The sequence below is a fragment of the Macrobrachium rosenbergii genome, chromosome 21 (assembly GCF_040412425.1).
Source record: "Macrobrachium rosenbergii isolate ZJJX-2024 chromosome 21, ASM4041242v1, whole genome shotgun sequence".
Lineage (NCBI taxonomy): Eukaryota > Metazoa > Arthropoda > Malacostraca > Decapoda > Palaemonidae > Macrobrachium > Macrobrachium rosenbergii.
In genome coordinates, this window is record NC_089761.1 from 39,379,273 (window position 1) to 39,402,248 (window position 22,976).

General features: G+C 34.2%; 1 protein-coding gene across 1 annotated transcript; it reads right to left on the reverse strand.

Annotated features, from left to right (window-relative positions):
• Positions 1 to 11,508: 11,508 nt before the first annotated feature.
• Positions 11,509 to 22,037, reverse strand: LOC136849960 (uncharacterized). Its single transcript, XM_067123485.1, has 5 exons — positions 21,324 to 22,037; positions 18,436 to 18,591; positions 17,801 to 17,894; positions 17,176 to 17,314; positions 11,509 to 16,843 (listed from the first exon to the last, which is right to left on the reverse strand). The coding sequence occupies exons 1-5, from the start codon at positions 21,333 to 21,335 to the stop codon at positions 16,723 to 16,725; spliced, it is 522 nt and encodes a 173-aa protein (XP_066979586.1). The 5' UTR covers positions 21,336 to 22,037; the 3' UTR covers positions 11,509 to 16,722.
• Between the last annotated feature and the right edge of the window lie 939 nt (positions 22,038 to 22,976).

Below are 22,976 nucleotides of genomic sequence, written 5' to 3' on the forward strand. Positions count from 1 at the left end.
ACAATTATAGGATTACTCGTGGTCCAGTGGTTATATTGGTCCTAAGTTAGATTATGATGCCTCCTTAAACCAAAGCTGTAAATTATGTACCTGGTAGTGAGTCGATTACGGCTGGTAGCTGTAAAAACGGGCAAGGGCATGAGGGTAGCAACCTCACCCCAGAAAACTCACTCAAGACTGATTATTATCATTAACTTAAGAATAATTAACGGGCGGAAATTTAACCGTTGTTAAAAATTCCACTCTTTCTCACTAAGGGAATTGTTAACTAATTGCCAACAAAAGATGAAATGAAAATAAAGCAGAAAGCGGAACGTTCCTTCGTTGATTGATAGGTTGATAACACAGGCGTCATCAACTGACGCCTCTTCACGGCGGCACGGATCGACAGACAGGCGATAGATTGTCAGTAGGTCGACAGGCAAGCGATAGATTGTCGATAGATCGACAGACAAGAGATAGATTGTCGATAGGTCGACAGACAGGCGGTACATTGTCGATAGATCGACAGACAGACGATAGATTGTCGACAGATCGACAGACGGGCGATAGATTATCGATGGATCGACAGACGGGCGATAGATTGTCGACAGATCGACAGACAGGCGATAGAGTGTCGACAGATCGACAGACAGGCAATAGATTGTCGATGTCGATAGTTCGACAGACAGACGGTAGAGTGTCGATAGATCGACAGTCAGACAATAGATTGTCGATAGACCGACAGACAGGCAATAAATTGTCGAAAGATCGACAGACAGGCGATAGAGTGTCGATAGATCGACAGGCAGTTAGGTACTCGACTCTCTTGTTGATTTTGAAGATGTGATCAAATATTCATGAAATCGATATCAAGTTGTTGTCTTGTTTATTGCCGGGTACTTCTTCGCCTCTGTAGCTTGTTTGAGTGTGGTTCAACTTGTACTTTGTGCCTGTGGGGGCTGGTGTACGTATTTGCTGGTAATATACACACATATACGTTATATATACAGCTGTGTGTATATATATATATATATATAATTTTTAGCGCAAGTGCTTTCGCTAATTCAACGTATATGTGTATAAACTGTATGTGTATTAATATTATATATATATATATATATATATATATATATATATATATATATATATATATATATATATATATATATATATATATATATATATATAGCTATATATACAAAAATATGTGTGTGTTTTCTCAATTCCGTCAGCGTATCGGAATATTTTTCTCAATTCCATTCATGCATTACATAAATATATCAATAATATATATATATATATATATATATATATATATATATATATATATATATATATATATATATATATATATATATATATATATATATGTGTGTGTGTGTGTGTGTGTGTGTTTGTTTTTTTTGCAGTGTGTACGGATATTGTTCTCAATTGCTTCAATATACTGGAACATTTTTCTTGTAATGGTGTGTATGTGTGTGCGTGTGTGTGTGTGTGTGTTTGCGCGCGCTCGCCCAGTGAAGTCCTAGATTCAGTAAAAGTATAAATTTCTTTTTAAAAATCTTAACATTCCTAGTAATGTCCTTTTGGCATTTAACTAAATTTTACATTTTTTATCCAAATTTCTATTTATAATTTTCTCAACCTCACATAAAATATTCAAAGGACCCTTACGTTTTTGTGCACTATTTGGATGAATCGATTCCTCACCGTTAAAAAAAAAAGACTTCTAGAATTGGGATATAAAATTAAGCCCAAGGGCCAAGCGCTGGGACCTGTTAGGTCATTCAGCGCTGAAACGGAAATTGAGAGTAAAGGTTTTAAAGGCGTAACAGAAGGAAAACCTCGCGGTTCCACAATGAAACAATTGTTAGGAGAAGGTGGAAAGTAAAATGGAAGAAAGGGAATATGAACGGAGGTAGAGTAAATCGAATGAAATGGGTTGCAGCTAGGGGTCCGAAGTGACGCTGCAAGTAATGCCTACAACGCATCGCATGAGGTGTACTGACAACACTAACCCCCATACGGGGACGTGAAAGATTCCAAGAGACATTATTTTATTTTTCCATTTTCAAAAATTATTTTTTTAAACCTCGCATATACACCTGGTTAACTATTTTATTTCTCTTTTTACAGTAACAAAATTATTTTCTTAGTCACTTGAGAGATTCTGTTGGACCTGCCGAACTTATTAACGGTTTTCTATAGGTCATCCTAAGAATAGATCCACCTTTGTAGGTAGGAATATGATCGACATTTCGACAGGTATTTGTTCGAAAAAGAATGGAACTTGTTAGAGGATCTTGTTCTCCTAAGAATGTAGAACTCAGAATTTATAATTTTTTTTTTTTGCTTGTGTTTATCTTTTTTATTTCTTTATCGTTTAGTTTTTCACTGATTGAATTGAAATACTGGACATTTAAACATTCAGAAAGTTGAAAAATTACATTTATACAGTGATAAGATTATTTACATATGAAACTATATGTGTGTGTATTTATATATATATATATATATATATATATATATATATATATATATATATATATATATATATATATATATATATATATATATATATATGCATGCATGTGCATGTATGTACAGACAAAATCTAACCATACAAACATATGAGAATGTTGCCCACTAAAAGAGAATCATACGCACGGTCTAAAAACACTAATGACATAAAAAAGTTTTAAAAATTTACCTGCAATTTGAAGACTTCTCGCCCGAATCTCTCACCAAAATTTTCTTTAGTTTCTACCACCAAACACAAAGTTTCAAACATTTACTTATAAGTAGAAAAGTTTCCTATATCCTGGTAGTCAAATGGTTCTGAGACAGGCTCATAAGTGTGTAAAGTATTACACAGACGTCGCTGACCATGAATATTGTCACGCCAGTTCGTAATTCTACCTGATTTATTGGAAGAAAGCGAAGCTCTCCCAAATGTGGCGAGCAAATACCTTAGAGTTTTGTACGGCAGTGTTCGCGCTCCTCGACTCGGCTAGATACTGCCATTCAGTTTGAGGCTTGAGCTCCGATAGTGACTGCGTAATATAATTGGGGGTCTCACGCCTTCGCGGCATTATTTGTCACCTTTTATTTATATATACATAAGCTTTATCTACGTTTTGTTAATTCCTCACGTTGAATTTATCTTTTACGGTTTATATTTGCACATGCGCACTAGGCCTATATAGTCATTCTTTTAGGAAAATCAATTCGCTTCTTAAATTTCCCAACCATAACTTTTCTCAACAACAGAATATTTAATACAGTTGCATTTAAATTCACAAGTGACAAATTACGTCTGTGAAACGATTAAACATTATCAGATATTTAAAAAAATCTTTATCTTGTTTTAGATTTCTGAAATCATGAGATTAAGGAATTATTGGTGTCATGACTTCCATGTCCGTGAGAAATAGGAAGTTTTCTCTCAAGCTGACTTGAAAGATTCGGTTATCGATGCAAAATGAATTAACGCGATTTATTTCAAATGGCCCTAGTGTTGGCGAGAAGGAGAGCTTGCGCGTACTCATTGAGCAGTAATGCGATATGGAGACGTTGGAGTAATAGTAATGAACAATAAAAGCAATTAATAGCCATGAAACAATTCGTCTGTATTGCTGAAAGAAATCTCAGGTTACGTTTCAATAAACAACAAAATTTTTCAAAAATTAAATCTGGGAAATCAAGAACTCGAGAGTCAACCGGTTTGGAAAACCTTACGTACTATTGACTTTCAAGATATGGAATTCACTTTTTCTTCTGTGTTTCGTTAAGGAAGTGGGGCTAGCAACGTCATCCCTAAATGCTTGCCACAAACCGGAAAGGCAACATTTTATGAAGCCATCGACTCCAAAAGGAACAGACGTGGAAAGGAGAGAGAGAGAGAGAGAGAGAGAGAGAGAGAGAGAGAGAGAGAGAGAATATTATCAGCATATCACGACGAATTTTATCATAGAACAAATTTAATGACCATAGAAATTATCACTGCCTCTGTTGATTGGGTGATTGATTGATTTATTTATTTTATTTGTTTATTTATTCACTTATTTACTGAATTCTTTCTCTTTCTTTCTCTTTCTTTCTTTCTTTCTTTCTTTCTTTCTTTATTTATTTATTTATTTATTTATTTATATGTTTCTTTACTTCGACTTTGTGATCTAACTTTTAATGTATGCAATCAGCTAAAAGCTTCCGAGTAACTTGGTTCGTATATTTAGGTGGCCTCAGTAATAAACAACAGAACTTCAGATAGTGTATGACTTCACAAAGTGAAAGTTCAATATACAGAAGTATTTTAGGTATTTATTGGTTTTTATAGCCACAGAAATAAATAAATAAATATATATATATATATATATATATATATATATATATATATATATATATATATATATATATATATATATATATAAACTATATATTTATACATATATAATATAAATATTATTATATAAATATATATTTGCACATGTATAATATATATATTATACATACATATATGTATATATATACATGTATATATGTATGTATATATAATATATGTATGTATATAATATATATAATATATATATATATAATATATATATATATATATATACTATATATATATGTATTAAATATACTATATATTTGCACATATATAATATATATTATATATACATATATAAATACATACATATATATACTGTATATATTCCTAACCCATCAAAAAATCCTTACCTTAAATATACAAATCCCTAAACCTTAAAATCCACCTTTTACCTTAAATTTGGGGCTGGCAATTTCTTAACATCCGACGCCATATTTCATCCAAGTAATCCGTAAATCCAGGGTAATATAATCCACAGTTTCAAATCCACGAAATCGCCTAAGAAATCCGCTGTTCCGTCGAGCGCATAACCAGTCAGTCGCTCAAGATGCGGATTTCACACTAAACTAGACGACGCGACGGATGCCGTGTGGGCGGTGTTGCCATCTCACGACTCGTCGTCTCGTAAGGTTAGACTTGAAATATAAATGAAAGTGGCTCGTTCTGACATTTATCAGGGACGCTGTTACATCATTCGCTGTACGCGGATATATACGTACACCTGGCGCGTTGATGTACGTACGTATTCAACGCATTGGCGCACGCGTAAGCGCGCTACAACCTAAGTAGATAATTACGAACTTAGAACTTGAAGATGCTTGGAAAATTATGTCATTGCAGTGCTGTCGAAAGATGCCGAGAAGTCGAGATCATGGCAACAGTGCGTGTTGGTATTAGTCACGTCATTCTTAAAGAAAGTTCAAGGTTAATGTCAGTTTTTCCAACATTGTTCTTTTCGTGTATATTTAAAAAAAAATGCTAAAATACAAAAATTTACTGCACTTACAAAATTACAAAATCATGTCGAATTGTATAGAATAACTGACTAGGTTATTAGTTATATTATATATATATATATATATGTTATATATATGTTGAGACGCATATTCAGTCCTTTGTCCTCAAAAGGACAGGATCAATAAACGGTTAATAAATTAAATCTATTGGCTGCTTTCGCTCTCTCTCTCTCTCTCTCTCTCTCTCTCTCTCTCTCTCTCTCTCTCTCTCTCTCTCTCTGTATATATATATATATATATATATATATATATATATATATATATATATATATATATATATATATATATGCATGCATATATATATATATATATATATATACGTATATATTTATAAATATATACATATACATACATACGTACATATAAATATATGTTTATTTATATATATACTAAATTCTTGTCACACAACCCATCATATTTTTTTATATTGACAAATACTAAGCCACAAATATAGTTTAATATCCAATTCACTACTATACCTCGGGAATAACTTACACCCAAAAGGGGAGTTGTAAGTGATAAGTGCTTCGTCACCACATATTACTTATAATTCTTCTCCTTTTAGTTGTATGTTATTCCCGAGGTATAATGAATTGGATGATAAACTATATTTGTGGATTAATATTTGTCACTATATACATCATAACATCCCACCATGGCTCTGATGACGTAAGCGGTGTCTTATGTGCATTGTAGTTAGTCGACTGTTGTGGAGAAGGCCATGGGTCTCGCAACCTCATCCCCAAAGAAATCTCACTGAGAACAGGTAAATAAAGGACCTTAGCCACCAAGTGAGAGGTAGACGATTCGCCTCTAAAAGTAGGGAAGGTTATATAAGTCAGGAGAAACTGAAGTATGGTGAAAATTGCAAAGCCTGTTGGCAGTAGGAGAGAAACAGTGAAAATACGAGAAGGGGTGTCTTGACAAGTGTTACGAGGCTATATGAGAGGAAAAAGGAGGAGTTACCTGGAGTTCAATAGAATACTGACGGAAACAGTATCTACAAAAGAGAGAGAGAGGGGGAGGGATAAGGGTGAGAACATTGATCACCCGAGTTGCCTTAGAGTCGACCCTATCGAGGAGTGAAGCATAATATTTATACACAACTCGTAGTTACTAATGTATTATTATTATTATCATTGTTATTATAAATACTGCTAAGGTGTCCCACACCTTCCATCGTTAATGTCGTGTAAAACAATTGAATTTTCTAAAGTAAATTGAATAATCTCACATTATCAGCAGCAATAATAATAATACCGATAACAATTTCAGTAACAGTTTCAAGAACAGTGATAACAATAACAACTTCGCAGGTTATTTTGATGAAGACGAGAGGCTAGAATTTTGTTTCATACCGAAAATCATTGAAATTGTGTTTTTTTTTTTTTTTTATACGGAGAGGCTAGTGGGATGGGAAACTTATTGTAGAATAAAATGAAATAGAATGAAAATAAAATGAATGAACATATTCGTTCTCAACACACGTCCTTGATTTTTAATGTTATATATATATATATATATATGTGTGTGTGTATATATATATATATATATATATATATACTGAGAGTGCTCAATAGAGTTGCTGCTGAACACTTGCAATATAAATTAAAGTTAGGAACTTTATCGATATATTAAACTGATAAATCAATACTCTGTGTGTTTCTTAACCATTCTCTCTTTATCTTAAACTGATAAATCAATCTCTCTGTGTTTCTCTCTCTCTCTCTCTCTCTCTCTCTCTCTCTCTCTCTCTCTCTCTCTCTCTCTCTCTACTTACCTATACATGTCATTTTAAATCGCCTCTCCTTCTCCTCCGCCGAACTTCGGAAGTTACCCGCGTGAAGTTGGGATATCTTGAAGCTGAGAGAACTTCACGGACAGGAATAACAGTCACTTCTTAGTCACAAAAAATAATCGTCATATTTTTTCTTTCTATGATGAATTCTTCATTACATTGTTAGTTTTTTCTTATTTTTCATTATTTGCGTATATATTTTTTTTTTATTTGAGTACAGTTCATTTGTTGTAATCATTCATATTCTCTTTACCACAAAAAAATTAGTTATTACATTTTTCCTTTGTTTGTGTGATGAATTCTTCATTACATTGTAAGTTTTTTCTTGTTATTTTTCACAATGTTTCATTATTTGTATTTTTATTCTAGTATATTTCATCTGTTTTTATTTTTCGTATTTTTATCGTAAACATTTTCAAACGAATTATACCCACTGAATGTCAGTTTTTTCAATTTTTCCAAAATTCAAAACCATATTTTTATATTTTTTTTCATTTCAGATATTTTAGCTTTCATTGTGCTTTACTGTATATATAAATTTCTACGCATTTAAAAAAATATATAAATCATTCTGAGAGCATTTTCGATTCGAGTTACGCCAGTATGCCACAAACCAATCAATCAGTTAGTTCAAGAAAGAATTGAGAATTGATAAACAAGTTGATTATGAGTCTCGGTACCCAACTGCGTCGTCTTAGCTTAAATCAACATTTACAGTTAAAAAAAAAAGTTGATTTACAGTGATCTAACGTTGCACTCAAATGTTTACAAAGTACACACAAAGGGTAAGTTTTAGAGACCAATTACAAATAATTGTAAAGTGTACAGAGCTCTGGCATTGCTTATTGTACACTTTAGTGCTTACAGAATATAAATATATATATATATATATATATATATATATATATATATATATATATATATATATATATATATAAATTATATATATATATATATATATATATATATATATATATATATATTCATTAATCTTATTTTAAACATTTGTATAAAATTTTTATTGATTTCTCATTTACCAACAGATGTTTGATGTTTCCATTTGCCAATTTATGAGTAATTTCCTTTGCCTCTTTTGTTATCCACTTTAGACTTCACTGATCCTGGCAATTGTGACGCCAGGTGACCTAAAATCAATCAGTCTAGTACCTCATCTAACTTATTTCGTGTCAGTTCAAATTTTTAATAGAAATTATTAAAGAAAATCAAGAAAAGTTAACAAAATTAATCAGCCTGTGATTAAATAGATTATTTAATTAGGCCATTGTATGACCTATCAACAAATTTGCACCTTCTCTTCACTCTGCTTAGGCCTAAGGCTCATTTCAGATTTGATTTTCCTGTCCCGTTTAATCTCGCTTAACAAATTAGTGTCCTTGTAGGCTTATTCTAGGCCTATAAAAACGTGCAAACAGTTTTAAATAGTATCAGTAATTAATATTCCATTTCACAATTTCACCTTCACTTTAAAAAAAACTCACTATCATTGTCTCGTCTTGTTTAAAATTCTATTTTCAAGCCTGTCACCTAACACAAGGATATAACTACGATTGAATAAATAGACTTGTGACGTGGGCTGTGTACTGAGCAGTACGACTCTTAAACGGAAATGGTTGATAGTCGAGAACATTCCTTAAATAATTGTAGATGCTTTTTCCATATATATTTTTCGATTTTAAATGCCTGTTTGCGCTCCGTAACTTTATACAACCATCTCAAAGACCGTAAGTTATATCATTAAGGGTATGAGGATGAAATGAATGCGAAATAGAACGTAAATTTGATTGATAAACAAATTAAGTTTCAAACAGATCGGTCATTTGTAATTAAATGCCCGATCAATCATCGTACGTCTGGCAGGACAATAATCATCGCGTGTGTAGGACAACTTGTCCGTTGTCATGTCGTCAACCTTAGCAACATGTAAACACAATGGCGAGCGAAATATTGTCTCATTTTATCGTTCAGAGTTCTTGTTCGTATTAGAATAAGTGGGCGATTTATTAAGAAAATTCGCCCCAAGTTATATGATACTCTACGGATGTTTGCTCGGACGCCCTAGGAAACATATCGAGTTTTTATTGGATACAACATTGCTGGGAAATGTGTAGCTGTGAATTGCTAGTGTTTACAGCATTGTTTAGATGTTGCAGCACGTGATGTTGCTGTTCGTCAAGTTCATGTAAAAATAAGTTATATATCTATCTATCTGTTTATATATATATTATATATATATATACATATAATTTTCTCCCAATTGGGAGTGGCACCAAAAAAATTCATCAGTTACTGACACTTTCGCGCATAATCTCCTTAACATTACCTTGTGCACTGTTTCCTACTATTTGTGGCCTTTCCATTCAACAAGGCTTTCATTGCATCTTGCCAGAACTTAATCTGCATCCTTCTTCTCCCAAAATTTCTGTTTCTCCCTCCTCCCTTCTCTCAAAGCTATTCTCTCCACAGGATCAGACCACCTCAAAACACTGTAAACCCCCTTTTCACCTATGCAAGCCCCTTAATGGAATGCCATAACTCCAACTTCCTCATTCTGATCATAGCATTTTATTTCATTCATTCTCCACATCCATACTTCAAGAGTTGGCCAAACTGTTGCTTGATTCAGCACACTTATTTTCATCCAGTCCTCTGGCAGGGATTCTGATACATTCCTTATTCCAGTAAGTCACCTCTTCTCTCATCACCCACAATTCTTGCCTCTAAATACCTACGTAAATCAATAACTTTCATTCTTATGATATTGAATTCCTTTATCCCTTCTCCTCACATGGCCAAACCATATCACCCCTTGAAGTCTCAGTCTATTTTCCAGCCTCGGGGTCACAGCAGCTCTATACTACCTCCTCATCTGGATTAAAATTTCCTACGTACCCTGGCCATGAAACTTATCATTCCATAGGTGCACTCATTCAAAGTCTTCATTTTCCTTGTCAGTACCCGTGTTTCTGCTGCATCAAATAGTACAGTATTTTTGTATTCTCTGTCTAATAATGGAAAATTTTAATTTGCCAGTAGTCTGGTATCCCTCAGCATTTTATTAATGCTGCAGTTACTTCTTTTCCTTATTCCATCTCAACTTCTGCTTCACAAACAGTGTGTCCTAAAGGTAACAGAAACACTTCCAAGACCAGCGTATCTATCGCATAGGGTTCTCCACTTCTCTCTCCTGTCTTCCTCATTTTCTTTGTATAACGTTTCTGGCATCTAAATTCTCCTAACCTATGTATACTTTATATATTTTGTAATCCTGAGCACTTCATGTGACACCAGTCACCACGAGCTTTCCTTTGCTTGCAATGATTTTCAGGCCTCTCTCCATTTCATTCTTCAAATTTTTAAACACTTTCACGACCTCTTCCTCAAATCCTGCTGTTACACCGAGTCATTTGCACTGCCTCCTTGTTGGGACTCCGTAGCATCCCCTGTTGTTATAATAAACATCCAAGGTCTTAGCTCTAATCCTTAATACGCACTGTCTCAAATTCTGATACACCTTCCACTGACTTCACTTCAGGTTTTAAGCAATAGTAGAGTAGCATCACCATTCTAATGAGTCATTCTGGTACCTCTTCATTCATTATGCCCACACTTTATCCACAATATATCTTATGAGGATTTCACCTATGTGAGATGAGGATTACCTCATTGAGGTCATTATATCATCAACAATGAAATAATGGTACAGTATACATTTTGATAATACTAATCTCTCATGTCAGTATTATCCTTGTTCTCAGACTTATTTATTCCGACTGTTTTCTACTACAATGGCAAAACTTAATTTTTTCTCTTCCTGACTCTAACAGGAAATAAAATTCAGGTCAATGATACTTAATCACCATCATTGCCTGTAACAACAAATCTCGAGCCTCCAATCTCATAGTTCTCACCCACACAGGTCTGGCTTAGAGGTCTTTTCTTGCCAAAGAAGCCAAGCTAACAGTACTATTCTTCAGTGAAAAGGACATGGCCAAGCCATTTCAATCTCCCTTTCCTCATCACTCTTGAAGTAATTAGAAAAAAAGACATATCTTTATTTACTAATTCTTAGAAATCTAATTTTGGACACTAAATTCAAACTGGTGAAGAATCTGACAAAATTCCTCAAGGGATTCTTGTCCAAAAATTCCAATTTGCTGTTGGTCAAAATCAGGGCATTCACATATTGAATATGTTTATTTTGTCAAAGTTTTCCCCCAATGAAGACTCAAGATATTTTACTATAGGAATTGACTGATACAACAACAGATCACACACAGGTGGAAACGAAAGTAAACAATGTGAAGTGGATGAAAGAATCTTTTATTGTTATGACAGTATCAAATAGCCAACTTCTTCTGTTTTCTGGTACAATAGGAAAGCTGGGCACTATTCTATTTTTAAGTATACTTATCTAAAAAGACATAACTTACTGTTAAACTCCAATGTACCAAATCAACTGGCAACTTATGGAAATTTTAAAGGTAAGACTATCAAACAGTTCAAACTCATACACCAAATCAAATGGCATATTTTGGGTACTTTTATCTCAGTACCTTTACACATCCTACACTTTGGTACTGCATATACCAACCAGAGGTATATCCCTAAGCTACGTTTTACGAATTAAACAGGGATTTCCTAAGAGCTGAACCACAGTAGAGTAGTGTAAGCACCATGGACACCTTTACAAACGAAAGTTACTCTTTCTACTTCTTAATGCATGATGTAAATGTTTTATAGCATTTACAAGTCCAGCTCTGTATCATTAAAAAAGTTGTAAATGTCAGTTTTCATCATTAAGTCAAAAGCAAGTCAAAAGCAACATCACATGAGACTTGGAGTGCTACTTATTCATACAGTGAGATTAAGGCACTTAGGTGCATACATTCTATAGACTCACACACCTGTGCATACACACAACTCGTGCATACACACACAGATTGTATGTAACACACTCAGAAATTCACTGGGAATGCACTTCAAAAAAATCAACCAGCCTTGAATCTTCAATCTCTAACAAACTTGACTTTTAAATAACCAGTACAAGCTGAGTAATGTACACTGCAAATCAAAACATTATGCAATAAGAAATGATAATACAGTAAAACAAAGGCCAAGGTAAATTCAAAATTACAGTGTACAGAAAAATGTCTCGGCTTACAAACATCATAGCAGACTTCTAAACACAGCCCAAACACGTACTGTATTCTGCTACGTGTGATTATAGTAGATAACTCTGAGGAATCAACAGAATGCCATATGTACATCAGATTACACAGCTATTAACAATTTTGCCCGTATTTTTTTAGTAACTAAACCCCAATTTTGTGCTAATCCGCAACGAAATTTTTAATATTTAAGCACTAAACCTTTGTTTGACTTAATGCAAAAGTTAACTGGTAAACTATGCAAAAAATTGTCAAATGGAATGATAGTTAGCTTCTTCATTTCCATTACTTCAGATTTACAGCTTGAGTACCATTGTACATGACACTTAGTTACTCCTGCCACAATAAAAACTGATAGGTATCTAAAAGAAATGTAGCCAAAGGTAATTACAAATCCAATTCAGTAATTAAATAAAAAAACACATCAAATTTAAAGCTGGTACAGCAACAACAAAAATGCTCTGTGTAAACAGTTACAGTCTTTGTAACAATGTGTAAAAAAAGTTGTAAAAGCAATAAAAACATTACAGCTGAATAAGACAGCCTTACATTTTTCCTTCGATATCAATCTCAATGCTATTCAAGCCATGGACAGAAGCTCAGAATACAGAGATCAAAGTTCTCGGACCTTTACCAAAGCATCTACAGACAGTCCCTGGTTTACAACGGGGGTTCTGTTTTTACGCCGCGTCGTAAACCGAAAATTGTTGTAAACCGAAAAATCGTCGAAAATCGTCAAAAATCCTAAGAAAATCTTACTTTTAATGCTTTGGGTGTATTGAAAACGATGTAAACTACATTTTAATTGAGTTTTTTATCAAAAAAATCTCCAAATTTTGATTATTCTGCTGTTTTACAGCCACATTTCTTCCATCGGATCGGCTTACAACACGTCGTAACCCCGGAACATGCGTCCTAAACCAGGAAATAATTTCTGATGAATATATTGGAAAAGCGTCGTAACCTTGGAACGTCGTAAGCCGGATCCGTCGTAAACTGGGGACTGCCTGTATATTGTACATACTTCTTGGCCAGAAGCATATTTGCTCTCACCTATAAAGATTTCACTGAGAAAGATTGAGGGCCAACTTGATCATTCTAGGTCTCTTCCCCCAACATATATATGAGCATGAAGTCAGACAAAAATGGTCATAGTGTTATGTTAAGAAATTCAGCGCTTGAACAATGGACAACACTTCCTAAATCCACTGTGCAAAATTCCATTGCCGCAGTTTACAACACAAGAGTTCATGAATCAAATTGCCATTTGGGTTACCAAAGCCAATTACTTTTACTGGGACTTTTCAGCAAATGCATGATAATCTGTTTGAAATGCTAAGTAAAAGTAATGGCCTTGCATCAGAAAAATTTTTTGTCAATAAAAAGTAAAATTGTTCATGTTCTTGAAGGAAAAAAAGCATATGCTCCATAACAAATTTTCTATTCTTATAAAAGTCAGATTATTCTAACATGGATTACTGTGCTGTGTAAAATACCCATATAAATCTTCTATCAAATAAAATACCCATATAAATCTTCTATCAAATGCCTAAGAGTTAAGTAAGCCAGACAGTCACTAGACGACAGCAAAACACTATCAGGAGTCAACCAGCACTGTCCCACTAAAGGTCTGCTCTGAGAAAAACCAGCACCACATTATCATACAGTTACCCAATATTTTGCCCAAAAGCATAATTATGTCCTTTATAGTATCAAATTAGTGTTGTTGATAATTTCTATGCTTATATTTAGCAGTTCAAGACACAGAATCTTAGCATAAGTCACCACATAAACAGTATTCAGACATCACCACTTTGAATCTAACTGAAACACTGGCAAACATAGACTGGAAAAAACAAGTTCTAATGTTTCACACAAAATGGGTGAGTTCAGTGAAGCCCACAATAAACAGCACTTAAATTCTATTAGTAATCATGGCTTATCTACAGTCATCTTATTTCAATGAATCTCGCACAAATTTAACACTGACATGAACCTGCAAGTTTACAGACTATTCATGGCTACCCTTTTTGAAGAAAACCAAGATCTGGTGCCTGACCATCGTACCAATCAATGCGAGATAAAAAATCACTTTTAAATTTGCAAGATAACGTTGAATACGTTCAAGACAAACACAAGCAAAGAAGGATAACTGTATCACCTTACACACACATGACATCTATGTCCCAACAGTATTTATCACAAACAGACAAATAACCCAGCATATACAGCATTGTTAAACATCAAGAAACCTAAAATCTCACTAAAATCATATGTCATTTACTTTAATTGTTGACTTACTAAGCTCCACAAGAAGTAAAACACCTTGTTTCTACTTATCACAAATATCTTTGGTAGTTTTCCCAGCGCCACTGTGCACCCATGAGTTTTGAGTTTCTAAGTTGATCAAAACACTTGGCAAAATATCTCAAAAGTCAAGTTTAATCACAATATGAACTGGCTTGCCATGATTCATTCATCGAAATTATTTCTTGTACTGTACTGTTTACATACTATAAAGTGAAAAAGCTTTTTGTTTATTTTTTTTGCTGACAACCTGACTTGGTATAAAAGATAATGGATTGCACAACACTTTATACACGAGAATATTACTGTACATGTCACTGACAGGTTTTATGTAGGATGGAAAAAAATACTGTGTCTTCATCAGGCTCATAGAAAAATTGCTTTTTAGGTATACAAGGTTCTAAATATTCCAATATTCCCAATACTTTTCTTCAATTTTTGGAAATAGGAACTTGTGGTCCCCACAAACACGAAGTCATGACTGACCAAGGAAAGAGCATAGGTTTTCATGATAATATCACTGTTTTTTTTTAGTCAATCTGATGTTATTCATACATAAATTTTTATTGCATATAGGAACTTTTCAAAATTAGCTACAACAGGTCTTGTTAGTACTTTCTGCGTTAAATCAAGTTTCATTTATATTTCTCACTTAATATCACTAACTTGACATAACTTGACTACGACTTGGAATGTGCATTTATTTAGATCATACAGCATATGTGATCATTCAACTTCTGATATCGGTAGTGGAGCTATTCTGCGCCTGGAAAAATACAGAAAAAGATCACAGATGGAGGCCTAGACTCAATTTTCTAACTGGAAGTGTTCCTTTCCGTCAGAATAAAATGACAACACTGTTGAAGCAGTATTAACTTTCATAATCTAATGGCAACGATCACAATCAGCAACACACCTTTGATTAACTCTTTTCTTAACTTGTAACTCAGTCATTTACAAAACAGACAAAAGACAGGCCATCAGGTCCTATTGCTAAGTGTAGCAGCTAGGTTTTCCCAAGTGTCCCACTGAGTTGTCTTACACCAAGTCTTGAACTGATGACCAATATTCTCTTACTCTGGGCTATGCCAAATCTTCTTTGCTGTGACCTTTAAGTTTTGAATTTGAGTGACCTTGCTTGAGAGTACAATCAAGAAAACTTTCCTTATATGTACTGTGTAGTGTATTTATTTTTCTAGCTTCCACTTATTAAGATAAGCATTAACTGTTATCCATTTTCTGGTTAAATAAACAGTATTCAGATTTATTATCTTGTTCTTTGTTTCAATACAAGGTCTTTTGGTTCTGTGGAAACTTGCTTGGCATGTTCCAGCCTTGTGGCCTCTTTCATAATGAATAACACTACAGTTATTGAGAACAATACCTACCAGAAAGGAGGTGAAGTACACTCAAAGACTCCCTACATCAAAATTAGCTTCAGTGATTACCATTAACCACTTAAATCAATCCAAAGCCACAATAAGTCCTCAAAATTTCACTCAACAGCATATTCCACTCGTTACAACTAGAGACCTCAAATTTGTACCTTGGAAAAATCACACTGCTATAATGATAAATTTAGCATTGTAACAACCTTCCACTGATTCTTCAAGTACTGAATACAAGGAGAAGATAACCTTCAACAGCATGAGAAAGGTAATGAAGACACTCTCGTACAATCGGAACTTCAGAAACTCAAGCAAAGATGCATTGCATTACTACCCTAATACAACTCAGCATGTATGTTAATATTTTACTTATATTTTTATTTATTTATTTATCAGTTTGTTAATTTATCTGTTTTTCTAATAACATCTCTTTTTGTATTTCCCATTACCTCTTCTTTCAAATAAACACCATATTTTTTGGAAGCTTGAATTTCAAGTCAGTGGCTCCTATGGGCCTGTTCCATATGAGTAGGTTCATCTTCTGAATAATAATAATAATAATTCTTTAAAAATTGCCAATACATCTTTCACTTGCTTAAATTGAAGACATCAATTGAACTGTCGTTTTCACGGGATTCACCGACTCTTGAAGCTGTCAGAAGGGAAACATCATTCTCATCATGAAAAGTGAGTGCTGCAGTTGCTGGCCAGTCAGGAAATACAAAAATGGTCCTAAAGTCCACTGGAATAGCGCAGAAACACGCCTGTACCTCAACCTAAATATGCAATGAAGGAAAATATGTATGATCAGTACAGTAAACTAACTGCTGTATTTAAAAGGAGATTCTAAAAATCTGATTATCTTAAAATGCAAGGAAGCAAGTTACCCAAGATAATATAGGTTCTACCAGAGACTTTCATAATCTTAATATACAAATGGCAGGGTCATAAAATCTGAGGCCTCATTCCAATGTAAGAAAAACAAAAAAATAATGAGACTTATGCCTACTACAGTCAATAACATATTTTACCAGGTACCCTAAAATCTCCTGGAATGAGTCGTTATGTTAACAACCTACTTAACGGGGACAACTAAGGGAAAACTCACTTGAAGGTCAGACGGGTCCCTTTTGATCCGCCATCTTCCATCATAACTGTGAAACGGGGCTTGACTAGAGAATCGGTCTCTAATACTATCAGCTTATTGGGCTGGTATTTTGTGACTCTAAAGAGCATCATATATTCACCTGTGAATGAGAACCTCTATTAACACTATACATAAAAGAATGTAAATAAATACATAGTATTTATTTACATTCAAGGGTAGCCAATAGTTCAAAAATTATTACACATTACTTATTTACATTCAAGGATAGCGAACAAACTTGCATTGTAAATACATATGGGTACAGTATTTTTACAGGGTAAAAATCTGTCTGTTCTAATCTTAAATGCATAAATCAAAAGCTACAGAGAGTATATCACTGTACCTTAAACATTTTACATCTGTTTAGGTCACAAAATTAATGTTATACAATATATTAAGTTCACTCATCTATCAGACACACCTAGCACACGATGATGTGGACTAAATTACATTGAAAAATGTAATTCAGACAAGTAACTATCGTAAATCATGTTTTTAGTTTAGCTATCAAGTACCGTTTTACCATACTTTATAAAAAACATTTAACATCAGAAACAAAAATGTACAAACTGAACTGCCAGTTTACCCAAGAGTGGAACATTGTAGATGGCTTGAAATTTTTTCCCTATGCCAAAAGGTCTGCTGTCAGCTGCCTTGAAGAGAGAGACCCATCGAAACCACTGAAAGAATAAACATGGCCTGTAATCTACAATTAGTCCACAGATAACAATCAACTGATTTCTGTATTATAAATACAATTACTTTTGCTACCATTGAGAATCTGCTTATAATCGTATGACACAAGTCTAAATAAATTTAAAGTCAATATCTTTCCCATGAAAACGTCCATGGAATAAAATGACCTGCTTTTATGTGAAAAGTGAAATGAAGAGGAAAGATATGCACAGTATGTAGTGAAATGCAGAAGAAAACAGATTACCAATAATTGAAAAATGGTAGAAAAATCAAGGCAAAGAGGTAGATACTCTGAAGTGGCATTACAACTATGTGTCTATACAATACTATTTTAGTAAAGGTAGATTAGGCTTCTCTACATAAAGATAATAAAAAAGTGAGTCATGACAGAAGGCCCAACAAAATCCAAAAACTTGTTTCCAAAGACAACTGGGACAATCTCTTCAATGTATTGTCTGTTAATACCTAATAATTTCAAGCTAGCATACAGTATTTCAATAAAATGTACAATTGCACAGAACCTACTTTTTCAACTGAGTCAGGATTTGAAATAAACCTCTCTAGCTGTTCTCTGGAAGCATAAATATGTCCAGCCTCAGAGGCTTCCCATATTCCAGGATCTGTGTCGATCTGATAAAGCACAGCAACCAGACCGAGCAACAAAGTGAAGAAAAACTGACTCTGAAAAGATAATTGAGAATAATGGTTAGTTTAATAGCAGTTTAGTCAAAACAGCACTTAAACTCATTTATATAAACAGCTAACCCTGCTTACAAGATCATTTGGAATAGCTATGAATTTTCATCTCATTGATGTTTGGGCCATCAAAAAAATTCTTTCAAATAATCTTCAAAACAATCAGAAATTTAATATGACATTCTGCAATCATTGTACATTTGAGGAACAGGTGCTTAGAAGGAATCAGAGGTGTCATTTAAGCTGCTTTATAAGACTTTGATCATCACTAAAATGACTTACGCACATGCATTACATTGACATCAACATCAGGCCATCTTAGAAACCATGATCACCCATCTCCTAATAACTCTGATGATTAAATATGATATGAATCTTCAATTAGATTGTGAACAATTGTATTACAATTCTGAAAGGAATAAGTGTAACTGGTAGATGTCTTCAAGTATTTTGAATGAAAAGGAAGTCTTGAATATGCCTTCTAAGCAGATGTTAGTGGGAATTGGGAACTTCACCTGATTTGGAAATGCATTATGGCAAGTATCATATAACTTTTTTCATTATAACTCCAAGTTTTTCCAAATTTACTTTCAACATGATATTCTTAACCTGATTTGGAAGTGCATTATGGCAAGTATCATATAACTTTTTTCATTATAACTAAGTATCAGCAAATTTACATTCAACCTGATATTCTTAGTTCGACAAAACACATATGGGGCCCAAATAATTATGATTATTAGAAACATAACCCTAAGTTTCTACAAGAAATGTAGCTGTGATTATTTCCCTTTACAATTATTCAGTTATTATCGTAACCCAATCATACACACAGGGCAAACAACTGAGGATTATTTAGAAAACGGCAATGTTTCAGAATTGCATCTCACATACCCTAGTCACTCATCTCAGAGAGAATGAGGGGTGAATAATGAGACTGTGGTAGTTGGTAGGGTGACCCAAGATTACCGTGGATTTCTACGGCAATCATGGGGGTGGGAGGATATGGGATGCATAGAAAGTGAAGTCTGTTTTGCCAAACCATCTTAGGTTACATTAGGATAGGATTTACAGGCTCAAAACTCCAAGTATTAAAACTGGGGTGGGGAGGTGGTGTTGAGGTCACAGCATCTTAAGTTGGGTTAAATTAGGATGTGTCAGTTTAAGATTTTGACAGCAATCACATCTAATTTAGATTCATCACCATCTATTAATTTTACATTTCTACCTAATCATGCACAGTATCAGATACAGGCAACGTTATGCCAAGCATCATATGTTCCATCCAGCAAGCTGCCGCCTGCTGGACATGGCCTATGTAGGATAAGCACTGCAAGTACTTAGCTTAAGGGAAGGGCACCATGATGTTGTAAGGAAATTGGAAATAATAAGAAAACAATTTGTAAATCTCGACGAAAGCTCCAAGGGCTTTCTCTTACGGCAACATTTATCTTGAATAATGTGCTGGCATATCAAGCCTATAATAGCCTCACCCATCCTAAGATGCCATGTCCTACCTGGGCTAACTTATCCTGGGTTGCTTTGAATTGGTAAAGTAATATAAAATTTAGGCTAAGTGCTGGGACCTATGAGGTCATTCAGCACTGAACAGGAAACTGAGTAAGAAGAATTTAGAGGTGCAACAAGATGAAAGCCTCACAATTGCACTATTTAAAAATTGTTAAGAGAAGGTGGATAGTAAGATGGAAGACAAAGAATATGAACAGAGATACAGTAGACTAAAAGGTATGAAAAGAGGTTGCAGCTAGGGGCTGAAGGGACGCTGCAAAGAAAAGAAGCTCAAGTAATGCCTACAGTGCACCACATGAGATGCACTGATGGCACTATCCCCCTAAGGGATAGGTTGCTTTGACCCCCTAACTTGGAGACTGTATGGTCTATGACCTTACAGTAGTCCCTGGACCCCTACCGTGCCAGCATTACCCGTCAATGAGCCTCGATATAGCCGTGGAACTCCTATCTAAGTTTACCAAAAACGTTAGAACTACATAACAGCTCCATGTCGGGTATTGCCTTGGAAATTGACTTCCTCTATAGTATTTTGGATGCTCATCAAGAATTTACCGTTAATTTTTTTTCAGCTGACTGTAATTAACCCGTAATTAACCTCAGAACTGATATGTTTTTGTATGCTGGCCATCCTGGAATGCTATCATGCATGCGCACTCTTGGTAAAAGGGGAGCTTTTGGTATAAAGTGCAGTTCCCTTCATTTGGGGTCTAACATAGCCTGTTAGGTTAGGTTAGGTTAGGGTACATAAGGTTAGTATAGGCTAGTTCCTTTTATAATAGGTTTCCTTAGCCGATCCCTTCTTGAACATATGGCTCCCCGATAACCTTTCGCAAGCGCGGAACCATTCCACAACAACAACATGGCGGTCCGGTCTTTCTCCCAGCGATTTCCCCCCACCCAAAACCCCGCATTCCCAAAGGGTCCCCGACCACGGTGGGTAGATATGAGGTTAATAATAATTGACCGACAATAAACAACACCACCTCCTTCATCGGCAATGCTAAAAGTACGGGAACAATCAGTTTCCAAGGTAACAGGTAGTCCGTGCGGAGCTGTTCTGTAGTTTTACCCCACAAACTTAGTCTTAAAACATATTACCTAGCCTAGGGTTACAATTAATAGTTTATCCATTTGTATTTTTTCCTTAATTAGGCCTAAGTCCAGAACATAATGAGCATACTCACCTTCGAAACCATCCTTGCTAGATTCTTCGTGAACGGAGATGCTTAGGCTACGGTGCTCTTTAGTGGACCTATGCCTTGTTCCACATAGGCCTAGGTAAACAGTTTGGCATATAGGCCTATATTAAGCTAACCAGCCCAACGCCAGTTCAGTCCTAGCTAAGCACCTGTCTTTAGTAGGTTAATTAAACCAGTACGCAAGGATATATTGAAAATATAACACCTAATCAAATATCAATATTCAGCGAAAGATAAAACGGCAATGGAGAGCAAAATTCCAAATTTAGTATAGACCTAGGCCTACGTTTACTTTAGGCACATAAGCTAAATTAGTCACGTCAGGCTCCCATACACCTTACAGGGTATCCAGCAATACAAATATTTAACCATAATTTACATAAATGTCCCTTGACCTTTAAATTTTATGTAAAACCGTCTCCTAAATAAGCATGGCCACGGCGTGGATAGGCCTAACGGTGGACCGCTCGTTGCAAAGATTAGGGTAAAGAGCTCTCTATCTCACTCCCAAACTAACGTTTAAATGAATATGGCCTAATAAATCCAATATAATGTTTAGTGCATTGATGCAGCGAGTAGAATATGGTCACAGGATGCGATTTAAGAAGACAGTGGCGACGAAATGAGCCGAAGTAGGCCTATCACACGGTCTACTCTACACGTCAGCTGTTGCGAGCACTTTTGTAAACAAACCATGGTAACGTTCTGTCAACTCATTCGTCTTTTCTAATATCTCCTACTTTCTGTTAACTATTTTTTTTGAAATAAGCATCAGTCAAGATCATTAAAATTAAATTATATTAATTAAAACGATGTTTGTTTTAATGTGGTGATAAACAATTCACGTTTCCATAAACAAACCAAAATTCACGAAGGTAACGTTCTGTTAATTCGATCTTCTTTTTTAAATCTCCTAATTAATATTAATTTTTCCTTTAAACGAAATAATTAGCAGTCAAGATAATTAAGATTAAATTATATTAATTAATATGCCGTTTGTATTAATGTGGTGATAAACAATTCGCGTTTCCATAAACAAACCAAAATTCACGAAGGTAACGTTCTATTAATTCGATCTTATTTTCTAATATCTCCTAATTAATGTTACCTTTTTTCATTAAATAAGCATCAGTCAAGTTCATTGATTTATACTCTAATATGATGTCTGATTTATTGTGGTGACAAACAGTTCACGTTTCAACAACACAACGTTTCTAGGTTACGTACCACGTGACCGGTACAAGAGGCGATTTTAAATTTGAGCCATTTTGGTGACACATTTCATCGCTAATTATATCATAATTCCGTGATGCTATATATATATATATATATATATATATATATATATATATATATATATATATATATATATATATATATATATATATATATTATATATATATATATCTATATATATATATCTATATATATATATATATATATATATATATATATATATATATATATATATATTTATATACTGTCCTTGGTTAATATGTATATTATGTATTTATTGTCCGTGTTTGTTAGGAATGAGCTGTGAACATCCTTTCTTTGGCAAGAACACTTTAATTCTGGATTATTTTCGCTGTTTTTTTTTTTTTTCACAATAAGCAGAGGAAATCGGTATGACTTTTC